Source organism: Petromyzon marinus, chromosome 47, assembly GCF_048934315.1.
Source record: "Petromyzon marinus isolate PM22_M1 ecotype Great Lakes invasive population chromosome 47, UKy_Petmar_22M1.pri1.0, whole genome shotgun sequence".
NCBI lineage: Eukaryota > Metazoa > Chordata > Hyperoartia > Petromyzontiformes > Petromyzontidae > Petromyzon > Petromyzon marinus.
Window position 1 is genome coordinate 3,179,325 of NC_133713.1, and position 16,130 is coordinate 3,195,454.

The 16,130-nt window shown below is 48.0% G+C and overlaps 1 protein-coding gene and 3 non-coding genes across 4 annotated transcripts in view; all 4 read left to right on the top strand.

The window, feature by feature from the left end:
- The window catches only part of LOC116952528 (phospholipase D1-like), a 35,612-nt gene extending 23,280 nt beyond the window's left edge, over nucleotides 1–12,332 (top strand). The window contains exons 19-27 of the mRNA XM_076074272.1: nucleotides 850–963; nucleotides 1,472–1,582; nucleotides 2,303–2,391; nucleotides 4,513–4,626; nucleotides 5,131–5,180; nucleotides 6,200–6,334; nucleotides 7,540–7,693; nucleotides 7,962–8,079; nucleotides 8,861–12,332. Coding sequence (XP_075930387.1) covers nucleotides 850–963; nucleotides 1,472–1,582; nucleotides 2,303–2,391; nucleotides 4,513–4,626; nucleotides 5,131–5,180; nucleotides 6,200–6,334; nucleotides 7,540–7,693; nucleotides 7,962–8,079; nucleotides 8,861–9,085 — 1,110 coding nt within the window. The 3' untranslated portion in view covers nucleotides 9,086–12,332. The remainder of the gene's footprint in view (nucleotides 1–849; nucleotides 964–1,471; nucleotides 1,583–2,302; nucleotides 2,392–4,512; nucleotides 4,627–5,130; nucleotides 5,181–6,199; nucleotides 6,335–7,539; nucleotides 7,694–7,961; nucleotides 8,080–8,860) is intronic.
- Nucleotides 10,187–10,377, top strand: LOC116952647 (U2 spliceosomal RNA). The gene has a single exon (XR_004404491.1). It is a non-coding gene; the product is annotated as a U2 spliceosomal RNA (small nuclear RNA).
- On the top strand, nucleotides 12,146–12,336 carry LOC116952646 (U2 spliceosomal RNA). The gene has a single exon (XR_004404490.1). It is a non-coding gene; the product is annotated as a U2 spliceosomal RNA (small nuclear RNA).
- Nucleotides 12,337–14,437: 2,101 nt separating this feature from the next.
- LOC116952645 (U2 spliceosomal RNA) lies at nucleotides 14,438–14,628 on the top strand. Its single transcript, XR_004404489.1, has one exon. It is a non-coding gene; the product is annotated as a U2 spliceosomal RNA (small nuclear RNA).
- Nucleotides 14,629–16,130: the final 1,502 nt, after the last annotated feature.

Here is a 16,130-nt window from a genome sequence, read left to right on the forward strand (position 1 = left end):
ATGTGCTTATTGTGATGGGCCAATTTTATGTAGTAGGCCCAGGGATTAATATCGGTAAGGTCTGCCCGCGTCAGTAACCTGAAAATATTTTCCACTCCCAGTACACCCCACATCCATTATACCCCTCGCTATGTCTGTGCCACAACCCTACCCCACCAATGAGCAATTAAGCCCTGGGTAGGCCTCATGTGGCCATGCTCTGTATGTACGAAATGAAGTCGCCAGGGAAGTGCCAAGCCAGGCCTTCGTGGTTTGAGAAGATGCCAGGTTGTTTTTCCCCTGCACAGCCCAAACCGTGCCGCTGATGACCACAGTTGACGCCGTGTGCTTGATTGACGTCACGCGCAGTCGATGTGTGACAGCCCCGGCCCCCTGGCCCTGCTTGGCCTTGTGTGAGGCCAGCCTATGACTGTTTGGCTCCGCGAGGGCCCTGCGCTTGCTCCGCTCGGATGTGCTAGTGGAAAACGGTGTGGAAGCCGGGAGCATGGTGGCAAGATGTTAACTACCTCGCCTGGTGTACAGGAGGTCGTGGGTTCGATCCCAAACCTAGCATAGTTGCATAGATTTTCTCCGGGTCCTCCGGTTTTTCCCTCCACATTTAGATTCAACGAGCGTTTAGAGTATTTTGCTGCAATAATTTTCCACACGATAAGCCACTTCGTTGAGCTATCATTTGTGGCCAGGTCGCTTCTGAAAAAGAAGCTGATAACTCAGTGGGGCTTACCTGGTAAATTAAAAATATAGTTGCGAGCTTAGTTTAAGCCGTCACGTTCGAGGATGTCGGCTCGCTGCGACTACGGTGCACCACGTACATTTCTCTTGACTCGCGGGAATGCGATGTCCTTCCAGATCGTGAAGAAGAAGTCGAAAAGGAACTCCTTCCCTTTCCTGCTGCCAAAATCCCACCGCACGTCACAGCAGCTCCACCACTCCCTGCCTGGTTCCGTGGCCACCAACGTGCAGGTTTGCCAAGTTCACATCCAGATTGAAGCTGCCACCCGATGCGGATTCTAAATATCTCCTGGCTGTCGACCCATGCCTCTGACCAAGTCACCCAGAGCGTGCCCGATCTCATCAGATCTCGGAAGCTGAGCAGGGGTCAACTTGGACAAGGCTTAGATGTGCTACCACCATGCATAAAACAAGTGTCATAGGCTGCTTCTGGGCTATACTGTGGGTAGTGCGGCAAATTTAAGTGTTATACTGTACATCTATGCTCCCACAACTTTGCTGCCCACCTTCCTCAATTCACACTGAACAGCATGGTGAAGTCCAGTCAGATAACCCCCCACGAACCATACGGTGTGGAGAAACCTTTATCCAGCAGTGGATTTTAATCATGTATAAAATTGACAGATGGGCTGCACCTCTCCTCTGTTGAAACACGCTCGTGTGGTGTGCGTTATCTCATAAACACGTGAGATGTGCCACAACGTTTGCTCCGCGGCCAATTTGTGATGCGCCGGCCCAGGTGCTGCGCTCTGTGAGCCACTGGTCAGCTGGGGTGACATGTCACGAGGAGTCCATCCACCTGGCGTACCTATCGGCCATCCGCAGCAGCAAGCACTACATCTACATAGAGGTGGGGCACCGCGCCACCAGCTCAAGCAACTTCACCGAGCCACCACTCCACCAGCGACATTGCCAGCGGCGGTGTATAAAATTATTTGGCGCGTGTCCTGACGGGTACTTGCAAGGTCCAAACGTGTCCGTCCGGTGCTCGCCGAGCTGCATTGGCTTCCGGTTGCCCAACGAATATAATCATGAGGTCACAATCATTACCTTGTTGGTCTCGTCAAGGAGCATAAACCATCAAACTAACTCCGGTCATCCTCACAGTAGCGGCTTTTGGCTAACCAGCGAAGAAAGACGGTGGTCACAGCATTGCGCGCTTCCAGATGCGCTTCTGCACCCATTTTGGAACGTTCTTCCTATATTAGGAAGCCACTGGAGCTATGCACTTTTAAATATAAATTGAAAACGAATTCCTTTCGAACTGCTTGTTGTTGTGTTTAGTTTATTGACCTTCCCCTGCACCTCTGATTAGCACGGTTGGCAACATACGGTACGAGAGAAGTTCAACATGCATACAGTACCACCAACTCCACCAAGTAACCACACCACCAGTAATGTCAATGACACCACCTGCTCTACCAACACCACCGACTTCGCCAAGCCACCGCACCGCCAGTGGCAGTGCACTACCATTTCCCAGCGTGCCGTGTGTGCCGCCAGATCCCCTGGCACTGACCCTCGCCTCCACTCTCCGTGTCAACGGTCTGATTATTTGCGAGTCCCACAGAATCAGTTCTTCATCAGCTGTGCCGACAACAAGACGGTTTTTAACAAGGTGGGAGATGCCCTCGTGGACAGGATCTTGCAGGCCTACAGGTACCATCTGTACATCGCAATATTTTCTGGTTGTTAATGTATGTGTAGTGACGCCAACACGTGCTCTCGCTTTACTAAGAGCCTTTATTTTGGAGACGACGCTATTCCTAGATCCCGGGCTTCGGTTCTTGATGCTTGAACTTCGTCTTCTCTCCAACCATCCATTCCACTCGTGCTCTCCCCTTTTATATTCCTCCAGCCCCTTTTTTTTCGCTCACCCCCATTTCCGTCACCCAGTCCTCGTCCTCCTGCTCTAGCGGTTTTTAACCGTTACCCCAACAGCCCACCCTCGTTTTCCCGCCTTTTGCGTTTGAATTTCTCAACCAATCGGTTCGATTCTCTGGCACTAACCAATCCCATTTGAAGCCTCTCTGCACCATTCAGAGGCTTGATACACTTCCTGACTCCGTTTGTACACGTGCCGTGTCATGTAAGCGGTCTGTTGTTGTCGGTCTTCACATATGTATGTACGTTGAACTTCTCTCGCATCGTACGTGGTCACCCGTGCTATTCGGAGGTGTCACACTCTGCTGATGAGTCCTAGTTGAATCGAAAACCAGTCCAGCGTCATTTTGCTGCATAAATGAATGTGGAAAGCTTATTGGCTGCATGCTATTTCGGTCTGCCAATGCAAATTTTATGACAAAAGCCAATTATAGATGGAACCGCCACATGGAGATTCCACGAAGGATTTAATAAAATTCAATCAAAAGGGGAGTCAGACAAGGAGATGCACTATCACCAAGGCTGTTCAAATCAATATTAGAGTATATTTTAGAGAAACTGGATTGGAGAAATTAAAGGCAACATCTTCATTGGTTAAAGGCGGTTTGACGTGTTTTTGATGGCCTTTATTGACCAATCTCTCACCGATGGGGGCAACCTAATGGGCTGAATCACTCGCTCCATCCATTTCATCTACCTACTTACAATGAAACCAGGCTTTCTGCATAACGAATTGTTGTGGGTTAATATTTGCTAATTTAGGGCAGCACTAACATTAAGACCAAGTGTGTACAGGGCAGCACCGACATTAATGCCAGGCCTTCACAAGTCTGTTGCCGAAGAAGGTAGCACGGCAAGTGGACTCATCGGCATCTGTTTCCATCTGTACGGGAATTGAGTGTCGCTCCGGTTTCCTCCCAAACACGTAAATAATAAACACCCTCACCATTAAATGGACTGAAAACGTCTTAAATAGGTGTTCAGACACCATCTGGCTTTGTTCACATTACGGTTTCTGTTTTGGCAAGGGAAACAGCTCTCTTGCAAGACTCCAGTGATCTTTATATATATTCGACTAGCTTTACTACCCGGCTTCGCCCGGGACTTGTATTCACCACGCCCGGCCGCCTTTGTCTCCCCAGTGGCGATGTTCACACACCACACCAGTTACTCGTTTGAGGCTGAGTCGACCTAGGGGAGGCCCAGGACCGGCTCAAATAATCGTCACTGGTGGTGGCCGTGAGCGGGAATCGAACTCCGGGTCGCCGGGTTCGTAGCGCAGCGTGGCGCTAACCGCGACACTACCGCTCCCCCCACACACACACACACGCGCGTGTGTCCATAGATACACATACACGCGCTTGCTGCAGACACACACAACTTTCAGGGTGCGTCCGGCAGTAAACGACTGAAATAATAAAGCAATGCCGCGCGAAGAACGCCTTAGACCTGGAACACATTTGTATTTCACTTTACCCGCGATTAGCAGTCACACTCCGGTACGCTTCCGCACACGGGTCACATGACAGATGTGACGTCACAGCTCACTTGCCGTGCAAAATATATATGCATTATTGCGTCCCCCCCCCCAAAAAAAATATACAAAAGTGTATTTTTATAATTTTTGCATGGTGTAAAGTCTAGAAAGTACCCACATGGCAAATTTCAAGTTTGTTGCCTGTCGGGAAGTACGCTGAACATTTTGAACAGACACACATAATCACAAATTTCCCTTTTATATATATAGATGAACAGTTAATACCGTTAACAGTAGTTTTCTTGCAAGGGATTAAAAACGTTAACCGATGGACTACTCCGCAACGATTAATATTGTTATTATTCCTGGCATTCGAGCGTGCCGCCCTCACCCCCACGCTGCCCTCACCCCACCTACAGGGAGAATCGGACGTTCCGGGTGTACGTGGTGCTGCCCCTCATACCGGGCTTCGAAGGCGACATCACCACGGGGGGCGGGAATGCCATCCAGGCCGTCATGCACCTCAATTACAGGTGGTGGCCTGTCCAGGGGTGGGACAGCCAACCCCAGGGACGATTGTAAGGGAGCGTTAATACTTGGCCGTATGGGGGCTCTTGTGATTTATGTAAGCGTGTATATGGCGGTGTCACAGGACACAGAGCAGTTGTAATAGTTACGCAGTCGATTGCACGGCCTCTCGAGATAGCAATACTATTGTATTGCTAAGCATGTATAGGTGAAACGTTAACTAAAGATGGCTTACACTGGACCGTTTTTCGGTGGTCACTGACTGCTAAATGAAGCCTTGGGAAACCTTCACGACCATCACCACTGCCAGCAGAGTATTTGGCTGCTGCAATACATTTCCACGTGATGATGATGATGAGCCACTTCGTTGAGTGTATCATCTGTGGCCAGGTCACTTCTTAAAAAAGAGATGCAGTATATATCTCAGTGGGCCTTAACTGGTAAAATAAAGAGTTTAGTTTGTAGTTTCACTGGCCTAAACGCTCACCCCCCGCTGTCTTATTCCTCAGGACCATGTGCCGTGGAGAGTACTCCATCATCGAAAGGCTCAAGGCAGAGAGTGAGTGCTACCGTGTCCCCTCCTCCAGCTGCCGCTCCGGCGTTAGTCTCTGCGGTTGAATTGTGTTCATGTTGTTGTTACCAAACGGTGCAGCCTGGTAGCGTGACCTTGTTTAAAGTGGGAGGCATGAAAAAAACATAGAAATAGGGCTGGCAGGGGGTGGGGGGCACAACACAGTTAATGTTAAACAAACTTTAAACAGATGCTATAAACGCTGAACTGAACGGGTAGTGAGACGATCTGTTCCAGTCCACCGTGTATTCCGCTCTGCCTCTCACCTCCGTTTCGTGTCACGATAAAGGCTGCGACGCCCATCACTTAGTTCACATTTTTGTGCCAACACTTTTTTTCCTCGACTTTAAGAATTTAGCAGTGGGAAGGGGGCAGGGGGGCAACTCACCCTGCCCCCCACCACGCTGTGGGGCTGAAACTCTGACGGCTGACCTCTGGCACGCGCATGTGTGGCGGTGGTGTAGCAGGTAACGCGCTGTGCTTCGAACCCGACGACCTGAGTTCGATTCCCGCTGACGGCCAACACCAGTGACAATTACCTGAACCGGTCCTGGGCCTCCCCTTTGTCGACTCAGCCTGAAATGAGTATCTGGTGCGGTGTGTAAACATCGCCACTAGGGAGACAAAGGCGGCCGGGTGTGGTGCTGGCCACCCGCCCCCTCGAGTACCTTACCGGCCTTCATAGGTGCTCGCGAACAGCACTTGCCCCTACAGTCTGTTAAAGGCTACACGGGGGGATTTTTGTCTTATCTGCATCCGTGTGTGTGCCTGTGCGTGCGTGTCTGTGTGCGTGTCTGTGTGCGTGCGTGTGTGCCTGTGCGTGTGTGTGTGCCTGTGCGTGCGTGCCTGTGTGCGTGCGTGTCTGTGTGCGTGTGCATGCGTGTCTGTGTGCCTGTGCGTGTGTGCCTGTGCGTGCGTGTCTGTGTGCGTGTGCATGTGTGCCTGTGCATGTGTGCCTGTGCGTGTGTGCCTGTGCGTGCGTGTCTGTGTGCCTGTGCGTGCGGCAGTGAGTGACCGCTGGATGCACTTTGTGTCGTTCTGCGGTCTGCGCACGCACGCCAACCTGGACGGCCGCCTCGTCACGGAGCTTGTCTACGTGCACAGCAAGCTGCTCATCGCCGATGACACCACCGTCATTATCGGTGCAGTCACCACAATCCTCCCCCACCTCATATAAGCGCATCCTCGTCACCGTATGTAAGGAGCGTTGATATAAGCAACGCATTCTTTTCTCATAATACAGGTATTTTTTTTTGGGGGGGGGGGTAGATCACGTAAATATGAATGTGTTGTTAACCCTGCCACCGCCCGACACAGCCAATTAGTAAGGTTTGTCGCGTAAACAAAACGTGCCAATTAGTTACCACTTCAGCACACCGGTGTGGTGGAAAGTAACCCACAACATTTGCACTTTGAGTACGACGTTTCGCTGGTGATTACAATCAGCTTCATCAGGTGATTTGGCAGAATTGTGAAGAAGTCTTCCTGTTATCAGTCTTGAATAGAGTAATGGTGATGTCATCACTAAGAGCCAATGAGGTGCGAAGACCAGAGAGGGGTTAATGTGGTCATATAAATTACAATGGATTATGTTAACGTGAGAATATGCAGTACCTACGCGATCTAACCCAAGAATCCTTTCTTATGGATAACATTGGTCTCGAAAGCCTACTAGGTGTGAAACAATGCACACTTACATTACGCTGGCAGGGTAGCGTCTCATACAAGCACATGTTGCTGGGATCACAATCAGAAGGTTACGAGTTCAAACCCTGGTTGGAGGTTGACTCAGCCCTTCATTTCTCCGGGGTCGTAAAATACAAACCACTTTGTGGGGAAGTCAACAATGGTTGTCCTACGGATAGACTGGCGCCTACCATAGGAATGTGGAATTTCCACCACTGGCTCAGGGCTGTTAATGGGAGATGAGCACTGCTTCAATGCTCATTTAAACAAACTCTTTATTTTTACTATATTAATTTTTCCAGGTGAGTCCCACTGAGCTGTATAGCTCTTATTCAGAAGCAACCTGGCCACAAATGATAGTTAAATGAAGTGGCTTATCGCGCGGAATTTATAGCAGCCAAATACTATGAACGCACGTTGATTCTAAATGTGGAGGGAAAAACGGGAGGACCCAGAGAAATTCCATGCGACCACAGGGACAACATTCAAACTCCAAATATACAATAGGTGTCAGGGTCGGGATCGAACCCACGACCTCCTGCATACCCCGGCGAGCTAGTTAACATCTCGCCACAAAAAAATCCCTCTGACTCTTGACACCCGCCCTTGGTTTGATCCCTTGCCTCTGTCACCACCACCACCAACGCCGCCGCGCTTGCAGGCTCTGCCAACATCAACGACCGCAGCCTGCTGGGCCGCAGGGACAGCGAGATAGCAGTGATGGTGGAGGACAGCGAGATGGTGCCGTCCACCATGGACGGGCGGCCCTACCAAGCCGGGCGCTTTGCCTTGCACCTGCGCACGCACTGCTTCCGGTGAGGGTGGAGACACGTTCAGTGTCGTGCCTGCGCCTCTCGTGGATAACGTAATTGCAGCTCCATTACTCGGCACATTCCATTTGTCGGTACGCCCCCTCTGAGGGGCAGACAAGTTCTGATGTGCAGTTGTGCAAGCACATGATACGTCTGCCGTCTCGTGGATTCGTTTATGACGTGAATAAAATGTGCCGTTTAAAACTTGAGCAACGACTGTAAAGAAGCCCTCTTCCCTTCTGTGTCTCACCCTTGTGTCCCGTGTCGTAAGCATGGTCCTGGGCCTGTCGGACGATGCCACAGTTGACGTTAGTGACCCCGTGTGCGACCGCTTCTACAAGGAGGTGTGGGTGACCACGGCGGCGCGCAACGCCATGGTCTACGACAAGGTGATGTCCATTCTCTATCCGCTGCTATACATTCTCTAGTACCTTCCTCTGTGCACCTGTAGCTGCACCGTACTACCAACTGTATTTTGCCTCGTTTCATTCATAGGAATATAAGGTTCGTAATATATGATTATTATGAATAGGCGGTACCTTGTTTTCTCGTGGTAATGGTAGTAGTGCCTTACACCTGTAAAGGCTGAAAACAGACCACTTACCTGACATGGTACGCGTGCAAACGGACAGTCAGGAAGTGTGTCAATGCCTCTGATTGGTGCAGGGAAGCCTCAAAGAGGATTGGTTAGGGTCAGAGATTTAAACTGATTGGAGGAGAAATTTAAACGTAAAAGGTGGGAAACGAGGGTTGACTGTCGGGGAAACGGTTGATAACCATTGGAAAAGGAGGACGGGGATTGGCCGAGGGAAATAGAGTGAGCGAACCTTCCAGAAAGGAGGCTTGAGGGACATAAAAGGGGATAGCGCAAGGGGAAAGGACGCTTGGAGAGAAGACGAAGTTCGTACATGAAGAACCGATGTCCGGGCCCAAAGAATAGTATTGGTGTCCACAATAAAGGCTATTAGTCAAGCAAGAATGTGTATCGGTGTCATTGCACACCGAATAACCTTACTCCAAGGCAGCCTAGCAGCATTGCGGAAAATATCGAGTGGCGAATTAAGCCTGGCTACAAGAATGCCGCGAATACACGCGTACTTGTGAATTAACGTTTTTTTTCGTCGAGAAGGCAACGTCCTTTCCCGTGACCTCCGACCCCACTGCTGCCAGGTGTTCCGCTGCCTCCCGTCAGACGAGGTGCGCAACTACGGAGAGCTGCGCGAGCGGCAGGCAAGCCCAGGCCTGGCGTCCGCCGAGCCAGGCCTCGCCGCGGAAGAATTGCGGAAAGTTCGCGGCTTCCTCGTGCAGTTCCCGCTCTGCTTCCTGGCCGACGAGAATCTGTACCCCTCGCTCAACTCCAAGGAGGGCATGCTGCCCAGCGAGCTGTGGACTTGAGGGAGATCCGATTAGCGAGGTTGGCTTCGTCCGGTCGACGGGTCCTCTGCGCCCGAAGCCTGCAAAGCCGGCAACACTCTGTAACACACACGACGCTGTCCGCGATGTAAGTACATCGCATGCCATGGCCCTCTAGGGCCGGCACCATACAGTGACATCCCCAATGTCACTACAGGTACGCAGCTTATTAATTATTACTACCACCCTACCAGAGCGTCGACGTTTCTTTTTAGGAGGGTCATGCCAGGTTTGTCACAGTCTAGGGCAATGAAGCTATGCTTATTCCCAATTGAGTAAGTTGCAGGTAATTCCTCAGCATTGGGATGTTTGGCCAATACGAGTTACATTGTGTGGGGTTTTCAGCTATGGACAGAAACCGGAGGACCCGGAAGAAACCCATGCAGAACACGGGGAGAGAACAGAGAAACTCCGAAGAGAAAGAGCGAGTCGAACCTTCCGTGGAGAGGCTTACAGGTCAGCAGCAACATCGTAACAAAATGTCGCTACAATACGTGCGATTTTTTGTTACTTGAAGCCCTTCAATGTGACCACGTCTCAAGATGCGCTGGGCTTGAATGTGGGATAACGTGCAGCTAAAAGGAGCGGATTTGAATCGCATTGCGGTACATTCTATTACCAAGCGCACGTTGTGGTGATGTGTGCGCATTGTACGCCGCCACGTGGCGCAAGGCGGGAATGGACCGCGCTGACATGAGCGGAATGCTAATAATTTGCTATAATGAAATATTTTCAGAACAAAAAGTAGCTTTTTTAATTCAAGTATTGTATGTAAAGTTGTTTAGAATGTCATAACATCTTGAGTATTTATTGTGATACGAATAAGAGTGGTTGCGTCCCATAGCGTAGATATACACTGCCATGACTCCCATAAGCCTTTGCGCCGGTTTGTAATAATTGTTTTGCTCGGTTCTCGAAAAAAAAGAATATATATTTTAAGTAATCTATTAATGATGCTTATAATATTGATATATGGTTGTATTACATGTGATGATAGCTGTTATCCGATAATCATGGTTTGACCCCATAGCGTAGAGAGACTTTCTGTGGGTATGTGTACCCCACCACCGACCGCTTTTAGTTATCGCTTCTCGGCCTTTTGGCTAAGATCAAGTGTAGTATCTGTTCTTATCAGTTTAATATCTGATACGTACCACATTGTGGTACCTTATATTAAATTGATTTTTGGGACAGGGAGATGGAATAGGGGCTTGCTCCGTCCACTCCGCGCATCAACCCGGTATTGCAGTACCTCCGGGAATGGTGCACCTCCCCGCTTGGGGAGGGAAAATATTAACAAATGTTAGCAGGCGTCAACGTTTTGTGAGCAGGCAGTGCGCAACTGGGTTACAAGTCGCCACGCACGGTACAGCGAATATGTTTAACCGGTGTCTCGTACGTAACCTCATTAAATATTAGCGCGAACATGAACGCATCGCGTGTGCAGAGAGAACACACCTCGGATGAGTGCACCAGCCTGTTCTGTTTCTATTGCGTTTGAATCACGTGTGCCATCTGTAACGCCGGTTTGGTCTCACCTCATGCGATTGTCCTCCTTTGTGCTGTCTGACTCCATTGACGCCATTAACCTGTGGGACTTTTTTGTATCAAAGATTGGCATACGAGAGAGTCCGTGAGTATACGCCTCGAGTTTAATGTACAAATCGCTACGCGTTTATATATATAGTATAGCGCAATTCTAGATTTGAAGTTTTCGTGACTGCAATGATCCATACTCTTTGGTTCATTCGGTAAAGTCACGTAGGTAAAAAATACAGTTAATCAAATCACGTTTCGGAGTATAGCGCAAGGCCGTTATTATAATATTCAAATATGGTCAAATGTCCCCCCCCCCCAATATATTGCTATAAAATAGATTTCTGTTTATATGATTGTGGTTATGGTTGTACTTTATCAATCCCTGATCTCTGCCATTACATACAATGAAACAAGAATGGTAAAAAGGTAAAAACAGAGCAATGTACTACAATACACTATTAGACATTATTGTAAAAATAAAGTCCATCCTATGTGGTAGCGAACTTTTTTTATATATTTTAGGCAGGAAATGGCAGGAAATTCGTTTTCAAATTTAGATTTTTTTCTGGGGGGGGGGGGGGGGGAGACCAGACCCCCTGGAAGATTTGGTCCCCCCCCCCCCAATGTTGACTCCATGGCTACGGCCTTGGTACAGCGACACACGAGGTTGGGGAAAATAAGTCACAATTACATACGATTTGCATTTCCGAAGCTTTTAAATGTGACCGCATAGCAAGATGTTTTACTTGACCGTAAATGGGATAATTTATGAAAATATCTATGTATAACTTAGTCCAGGACTTATCACGACCACGGGTGGTACAGCAACTCCGCCACGTGGTGCAAGGCGGTACGGACTAATGCCAATGAGCGTTTGCGTAGGGTGCTAATATTTAGCTGTAATTATATATTTTCGATATAAAAATCATACGTCCGAATTTAAATATATAATGTAAATCTGTATACAACGTTTTTAAACCACAATTAAGATTGTGTTACATGTAATGTATCCGTTTTGAATTCACCACGATACGACCCATAGATAACTTTTGGCATCTTCCCATAAGTAATTGCGCGGGATTCTAACAATATGCTGTACTGTACTTATTATAAAACACGTGTTGTGTAAGTAGGATCATTCATGAAAATATAAAGTGCTTAGATTAATTATCTTGAACATGAGAATCGATTACAAACATCAGTCTATTCAAACACTCACGTGGGTAACACGCCACCAAGTGGCGCAAGGCGATATGGCCGTAATGACATAATTCCCATAGGCCATTGCGCGGGATTCTAACAACAATATTCTTTTACATTTTACATGCAAACAGATTTCCAGGTCCCAAATTTTAAGTCAAGTTATTTACGATATGTAATTTTTCCGCGTAGTTGGATGTATTACATGTGATGATAGCTGTTTTCCGATAATCATGGTTTGACCCCATAGCGTAGAGAGACTTTCTGTGGGTATGTGTACCCCACCACCGACCGCTTTTAGTTATCGCTTCTCGGCCTTTTGGCTAAGATCAAGTGTAGTATCTGTTCTTATCAGTTTAATATCTGATACGTACCACATTGTGGTACCTTATATTAAATTGATTTTTGGGACAGGGAGATGGAATAGGGGCTTGCTCCGTCCACTCCGCGCATCAACCCGGTATTGCAGTACCTCCGGGAATGGTGCACCTCCCCGCTTGGGGAGGGAAAATATTAACAAATGTAAGAAGGCATCAACGTTGTGATTCCGTTCGCAACTGTTGACAAGTCACCTCGCCCGGTACAGCACGTAACCTCGTTACATATTAGCGCGAACGTGAGCGCATTGCGTATCGAGAGACAAGGCATCCTGTTTGTATTGCGTCTGAATCACGTGTGCCATCTGTCACGCCGTTTTGGTCTCTCCTGGCTCACCTCATGCGATTGTCCTCCTTTGTGCTGTCTGACTCCATTGAACTCTTTCGGTTGTCATGTTCCGTTGGCGCCATTCGGGGCCGTCCATAAATTACGTCACGCACCTAGGGGGAGGGGGGGTCAGACATTTGTGACGATGTGTGAGGAGGGGGGGTGGGTTTCATAAATGTGACGTCGCATCAAAATGCGTAACTTTCAATAAATCTAGACAACACATCCTTCTTAATTAAATAGACTTTTTAATAAATGTTTTCTCCTATAACATCAGAGTGCAGCGCCACATTAAATATGCACTACACTGACAATAGTTTAAAGCGATTTGAAGCATGTCATATTTGAAGGGGGGGGGTCTGACTTTTTGTGACGCCGTGTGCCGACGGGGGGGGGGGGGGGGGGGTCAGAAATCGTGAGACGTCATTTATGGACGGCCCCTTCGACTGTGTGATTTTTTTTTTAAATCAAAGATTGACATACGAGAGAGTCCGTGAGTATACGCCTCGAGTTTAATGTACAAATCGCTACGCGTTTACATATATAGTGGTTCAAAAACCAGGGAAGACACCAATTGAGGCAACACAATATTTATTAGCACTCTTGCTGCAGGGTCCCTACCCGATCGATACCTGGGGAGGTATGGCCTCCGGGCTGCACGGACCTACCACTGGGACCCTGCTAATTTCCCATCCTCCGGCTGGGCCCTAGGGGAGGCTTTGCTGACCCGACCCTGCCAGGGTCTTCTGGCCCTGACCATTGGCCTCACTGAGCTCCGGTCCTTAGAAGGACGACGGAGCTTGGGGTCCAGGGTCCTAGCTGCAGCCCAGGTCTTCGGAGTGGAGGTGACTGACTCTATCGTTCAGAGGTCCAATTTATATGCAGGTCCGGGGCTTGCTCCGCCCTGGCCCCGCCTTCCAGAACCTTCCACCAGGTCCTGTAAGGGTGACGTCATCCCCCAATCCCCCCTCTCGGGTTCTGGGGATTGTGTCCCAGGATCCGTTATCCCAGAGATCACCGATGGCCCCTTTGGCCATAGTCCTTGAACATCGGCGTAGCCACTCTTCCGCCCCCTGTTTACCCAATAGTGATACTACGCGCTTACACACGAGGTTGGGGATGTTTTACTTGACCGTAAATCGGATAATTTATTAAAATATCAATTTATAACTTCGTCCAGGACTTATCACGCCCACGGGTGGTACAGCAACACCGCCACGTGGTGCAAGGCGGTACCGACTAATGCCAATGAGCGTTTGCGTAGGGTGCTAATATTTAGCTGTAATGATATATTTTCGCTATGAAAATCAGATGCCCGAATTTAAATATACAATATAATGTAGATCTGTATACAACGTTTTAAAACCACAATTAAGATTGTGTTACATGTAATGTATCCGTTTTGAATTCACCACGATACGACCCATAGATAACTTTTGGCATCTTCCCATAAGTAATTGCGCGGGATTCTAACAATATGCTGTACTGTACTTATTATTAAACACGTGTAGTGTAAGTAGGATCATTCATGAAAATATAAAGTGCTTAGATTAATTATCTTGAACATGAGAATCGATTACAAACATCAGTCTATTCAAACACTCACGTGGGTAACACGCCACCAAGTGGCGCAAGGCGATATGGCCGTAATGACATAATTCCCATAGGCCATTGCGCGGGATTCTAACAACAATATTCTTTTACATTTTACATGCAAACAGATTTCCAGGTCCCAAATTTTAAGTCAAGTTATTTACGATATGTAATTTTTCCGCGTAGTTGGATGTATTACATGTGATGATAGCTGTTTTCCGATAATCATGGTTTGACCCCATAGCGTAGAGAGACTTTCTGTGGGTATGTGTACCCCACCACCGACCGCTTTTAGTTATCGCTTCTCGGCCTTTTGGCTAAGATCAAGTGTAGTATCTGTTCTTATCAGTTTAATATCTGATACGTACCACATTGTGGTACCTTATATTAAATTGATTTTTGGGACAGGGAGATGGAATAGGGGCTTGCTCCGTCCACTCCGCGCATCAACCCGGTATTGCAGTACCTCCGGGAATGGTGCACCTCCCCGCTTGGGGAGGGAAAATGTTCAACAAATGACAGAGCTACTCGTTTCGCACCGAGGGTGCGGCTTTACTGACGTCTGAATGCCGGTTTGACATCAACCCAATGGATTGTCCACGTTTGTCCTGTACTGTCTTGACACTGACCTCTTTCGGTAGCCTGTGCATCAAAGATTCGCATTCATGAGTATAACCCCTGGAGCTGAATCGCGATACACAATGTACAAGTCAATCGCATACCATTTTTACTTTCAATTTTTGCAGCATATGACTGTATATCAAGATGTTGGAGACACCTGTGGTGTAAATCGGATGATTTAAAAATGAACGGTTTCAATAATAGTACGCACTGGACTATGTATGGTGTTGTGGATCGTTAATCGAGGTCAATTGTATCGATGCCGCTCAGCCGATCCGGCGCCCAGCTCAATATCCTTGTTTATAAGGAATCCCTACTAATCACCGTCCGTAAATGACGTCACGCACCTGGGGGGTGGGGTGGGTCAGACATTTGTGACGATGTGTGACGACGGGGGTTGGTGGGTTTGAGAAATGTGACGTCACATCAAAATGCGCAACTTTAAATAAATATAGTCAACACGTTCTACTTAATTAAATATACTTTTTAATAAATGTTTTCTCCTACAACATCAGAGTGCAGCGCCACATTAAATACGCACTACAATGACAATAGTTTAAAACGATTTGAAGCATGTTTTATTTTGGTGGGGGGAGGGGCAGAGCTTTGTGATGTCATTTTTGAGGGGGGTCTGACTTTAAATTCATGAGTCCGTGACGTCCTCCAAATGGACACCCCCCCCCTCCCCCATTATTATTACCGACTATAATGAGCCAATAATGTCTGCGTACAACGCTCGTGACGTCACTCCACGTCGACCAGCCCCCCTCATTAATAATCATGAGCAGGTGACGTCTCTCCACATCGAACAGCCCCCCTAATTAATAATCATTATAAGGTGACGTCCTCCAAATGGTCACCCGCTCACCCTATTCATAATAATTAGCGGGTGACGTCACTCCACATGGAGGGGGCGAGGTGCCTCCTCCCTCCTCCTCGGCGTCAACTTACAACCCTCACTACAAAGGCAGAGCCCTCATCACGTCACGTGGTCTCCGTAACGCTGTTGTTGAGACATCAAAGTAAAAAGGTCGTGATGAACAAGAGATTATATCCTTGAAATGAAATAGGTCTGTGTCACCGCGCCCTTACAAATTGCACACGCATTGATGCAGTGAATATCACGTCGCGCTCTGCTTTTCGCTTGCAAATTGCAATACACCCGTCCTTGCACGGGCAAAAGGCTAGTGAATCAATGTTATGCTAATGTACGATTTTATCATTTTATCATTCCTACTTAATCTTTTACTTGATTCTGTGAGTGTCCGATCTTGTATTAATCTTCATTCAGTGAGTACATACAAGATCATTGGCACTCCGATGTCCTACTTCATCTTGAACTTGTTCCTGTGGCTGTCAGATTTTGTAT